At 40.9% G+C, this 4,458-nt stretch overlaps 1 protein-coding gene across 1 annotated transcript in view; it reads right to left on the reverse strand.

The window, feature by feature from the left end:
- Window positions 1–330: 330 nt before the first annotated feature.
- Window positions 331–4,458, reverse strand: part of LOC106586898 (uncharacterized) — a 6,837-nt gene continuing 2,709 nt past the window's right edge. Inside the window, exons 9-11 of the mRNA XM_014174633.3 lie at window positions 4,383–4,409; window positions 4,256–4,282; window positions 331–4,098 (exon numbers count right to left, since the gene is read on the reverse strand). Of these exons, the coding sequence (XP_014030108.3) occupies window positions 3,563–4,098; window positions 4,256–4,282; window positions 4,383–4,409 (590 nt within the window). The 3' untranslated portion in view covers window positions 331–3,562. The remainder of the gene's footprint in view (window positions 4,099–4,255; window positions 4,283–4,382; window positions 4,410–4,458) is intronic.

The raw sequence follows: 4,458 nt of genomic DNA on the forward strand, positions 1-4,458 counted from the left end.
CGTGCCCTAGGTTTAGCTGTGGTCACGTTCCCCTGCTCAGACGTTGCATGTATCAACCAATGTTTACTTGCCACGTCATCAACTGCCAGGTCGTCAACCAGTCGGGAATCAGATTGCTATAACATAATGATTTGGTTAGCTGAGACGTGAAATACCTATCCAGGCGTTGTAAGATCTGATTCAGCAATGCTTTGGCAGACGAGTACGCCATGTATCTTCACTGAGACAATGTTGAATCAAACAAAGTTAGGCTGCTAACTCCTCTATCTACTTTCATTCATTTATATATATATATATATCCAGAACCAGTCAAACGTTTGGACACACCCACTCATTCAATGGTTTTTCTTTATTTTTAATTTTTTTTACATTGTAGAATAATAGTGAAGACATCAGAACTATGTAATATCACATATGGAATCATGTAGTAACCAAAAAAGTGTTAAAAAAAATCAAAATATATTTTATATTTCAGATTCTTCAAATAGCCACCCTTTGCCTTGATGACAGCTTTGCACACTATATATATATATGCTTAAATTACCAGTAAAAAACAAAAAATAAAGTCTTATATATATATATACACATACACACACACACACACACACACACACACACACACACACACACACACACACATACCCCTCAGGGATCACCATGGGAGTAATCCTACAGAAGCGTATTAGTACCAACTGATTATTTTTAACATTTGTTTCATTACTGAATAAAGTTGAAAAATATTTTTACAATTGTGGAAATAATATTTCAATAATGGAGTCAAAATATTTAGAGAATAAAGTCAGGCTGGCTCACGTCTCAGCCAGTGGCTGGCGATAGTGAGGAGCCAATGCGCTGCAGGGACATAAAGGCCTATGAACTCTTATGATAGGTTCAGCTAAAAACCAGAATGCTATAACAACCAATTGTACTATTGATGGTTTCAGCCATTATGTAAATAGAAGTTTAGGGCTGGATTCAACTGAAGTTCAGCGCTGTAGAGCAATTGAAATGTAAAGATAATTTCCAAATGAGCCAACGTTTACCGTGAATACAGTCTGCGCTAACGCGGGAACATTGCCTTCAACTTTATATCAAGCTATAGAGCAGCTCTTCAGAAATACGGATTGAATCCAGCCTTTACACAACCGACAGACACCCAGATTAGGCTACGTAACATTATGCATTGATAGTGGCCAAGCAAAAGGCATTATTGGGTACATTCTTTAAGAAGTGTGGTGATCACAGACACATCTTGAAGTATTTTGACATTAATCTGTACAATCATTTACACAGGCAGCCCAATTCTGATCTCTTGCCCAGTTATTGGCAAAAGAGCTGATCTGATTGGTCAAAAGACCAATTTGTGGGAAAAGAATCAGAATTGGGCTAGAGGTGTAAACGCAGGACCTTCATTTCCATAGAATCCTCATTCTAATCCACATTCATCAATGTGCCTGGTCGAAAATGTTGACAGAGAGCTTTGTGCTCCCAGAGACCATCACTGGGACTGAAACAGCGAGTCGTAGTAGTGGAGGGTGGTTAGGCCACCTCATTAACACGGTCTTACCTCATTAACACGGTCCCACCTCATTAACACGGTCCCACCTCATAAACACGGTCCCACCTCATAAACACGGTCCCACCTCATAAACACGGTCTTACCTCATAAACACGGTCCCACCTCATAAACACGGTCCCACCTCATAAACACGGTCCCACCTCATAAACACGGTCCCACCTCATTAACACGGTCTTACCTCATTAACACGGTCCCACCTCATAAACACGGTCCGACCTCATAAACATATTCTTACATCATAAACACAGTCCGACCTCATAAACACAGGCCGACCTCATAAACACAGGCCGACCTCATAAACAAGCTGGCTGGGGAGAGAAAAGGTGAGACTGACTGATGCTGAGAGACAAATTTATCTGATTGGTTTAGACATCATCTGTGCCTATATAAACATCCTCATGAATTGTCATGAATTGAATTCTTCAAATGGTCTGTTTGAACAAAAATATAAAGGCAACATATAAAGTGTTGGTCCCATGTTTCATGAGCTGAAATAAAATATCAAACCAAGGAAGCCAAGATACTAAAATATACTTAGTTCAATCCATGCTTGAAAGAATAACAGAAAGTGCAAAGTGCAAAGTGCTTAACAAAAAAATAAGCATACATTTTAGCTTCTATAGCTTCGTCAGTGCTGTACAAACTCATTGAGGAAGTATGAAAAATAAATAGAATTACCGTAGCTAACCTCAACTGATGAAATCATAGTAAACATCTAATGTCACATTATCATTAAATTCACAAAGTAAAGCTTCCCAAGTCATAAAGGGGCGACAGGTAGCCTAGAGGTTAGAGCGTTGGACTAGTAACCAGCAGGTAGCCTAGTGGTTAGAGCGTTGGACTAGTAACCGAAAGATTGCAAGATTGAATCCCTGAGCTGACAAGGTAATAATCTGTTGTTTTGCCCCTGAACAAGGCAGTTAGCCCACTGTTCCTCGACTGTCATTGAAAATAAGAATTTGTTCCTAACTGACCTAGTTAAATAAGAATGAAAGATAAATGATCATTAAATTCACAAAGTAAAGCTTCCCAAATCATAAAGAAAGATAAATCTGGCTTCATGATGCAGACACTCTATAGAAATCACCTGTTTGCTACAGTCTAACTGGAGTAAGGATAATACATGGCCACCATTATGGATTACCATCAACCTGCTGTGCTTGGGGATGGAAGAGAACAGAACAGAAGTTACTAAATATTGTATACACCATGTCATGTATGGAATTAGCTGTGTTTTTTGCCATAATTGGTTCCATCGTGGGCAGAGTAATTTCCCCAAATGTCCATGTTATAAATATGGGGATGACATCACTTAGAGTAAATGATGGCCTGTGTTCTAGGGTGGTTCTAGGGTGATCTAGGGTGGTCTAGGTTTGTCAAGGGTGGTCTAAGGGGGGTCTAGGTTTGTCTAGTGTGGTCTAGGGGGGTTCTAGGGTGGTCTAGGTTTGTCTAGGGTGGTCTAGGGTGGTCTAGGTTTGTCTAGGGTGGTTCTAGGGTGGTTCTAGGTTTGTCTAGGGTGGTCTAGGTTTGTCTAGGGTGGTTCTGGGGTGGTCTAGGTTTGTCTAGGGTGGTCTAGGTTTGTCTAGGGTGGTCTAGGTTTGTCTAGGGTGGTCTAGGGTGGTCTAGGTTTGTCTAGGGTGGTTCTAGGGTGGTCTAGGTTTGTCTAGGGTGGTTCTAGGGTGGTCTAGGTTTGTCTAGGGTGGTCTAGGGTGGTCTAGGTTTGTCTAGGGTAGTCTTAGATTTGTCTAGGGTGGTCTAGGGTGGTCTAGGTTTGTCTAGGGTGGTTCTAGGGTGGTCTAGGTTTGTCTAGGTTTGTCTAGGGTGGTCTAGGGTGGTCTAGGTTTGTCTAGGGTGGTCTAGGTTTGTCTAGGGTGGTCTAGGGCGGTCTAGGTTTGTCTAGGGTGGTCTAGGGTGGATCTTAGTCATGATAACAAAGACATCCTCAATAACTTCTGTGACTTTTCTTTTCCATTTAGGTGTGTACTACAGTATGATAAGGTCTCTGTCTGTCTCTACTGTGCCAAAGACTGGATAAACCTGTTCAGAAAACGTGTCATTGAAGGTGTAGATATGACTGCGTGCTACAACATTATAAAAGGAGAGCTGCCCCTCCTCAATGTCAAGGTAGACCCCAATCTTCTTGAGATGTTCTGGAATCTTGATATCAACAGCCGGAACCGTTAGAGCCTTCAGCCCACCGACCTGCATCCGAAGTGTCCAGTAACCTGTTGATGTGTTCAGTTCACTGAAGCCTCTTCTTGGTGCAGACTCCCTAGCTATCCCTATCCTCCAGTCTGTCTTCCCTTCCACCCCCACCTCCCAGTAGTACCTACCCTTGGTAAAGCCCTGTGTTCCCAGTGCACACCACCACCCATCATACTTGTGAGATGCGCCGTAGCGACGGTATCCATCTCTAGGATCATGTTTACTCTCTATTATTTTGCCCACTCTCACACGTTTCTGATTGTTGGACACTATGAAATCTGGATTGGCTGATTCAGGGTCCAAGAGAATGTCAACTGTAAGTAAAAAAAATAAAATAATAATTGACAGGATTATTGATTTACATCATATAACTTTTTCTTTGTGAATAAAACGAAAATATTAAAAACAATTCTGAATTAAGACTGCCATTGTGATGTTGAAAAATCATAATGGTTTAGTAGTTTAATTTACCTGATGCTTTGCTTATCCAGTCCCATACTGAAATAAAACAATGTTTGAAAACCTGATGAGTTTACAACCAAAAAGTAATATGAAAAAAGTGAATTCAACTGAATTTATTTTTAATCCTACTGCTTACCTGGTTCAGGAATCACTGTGGTGAAGGCTGAGGACAAAATGAAAGCATTTTGAAGAACTGTCAATTCATGCAGGCA

Source organism: Salmo salar, chromosome 25, assembly GCF_965601325.2.
Source record: "Salmo salar chromosome 25, fSalSal1, whole genome shotgun sequence".
Classification (NCBI taxonomy): domain Eukaryota; kingdom Metazoa; phylum Chordata; class Actinopteri; order Salmoniformes; family Salmonidae; genus Salmo; species Salmo salar.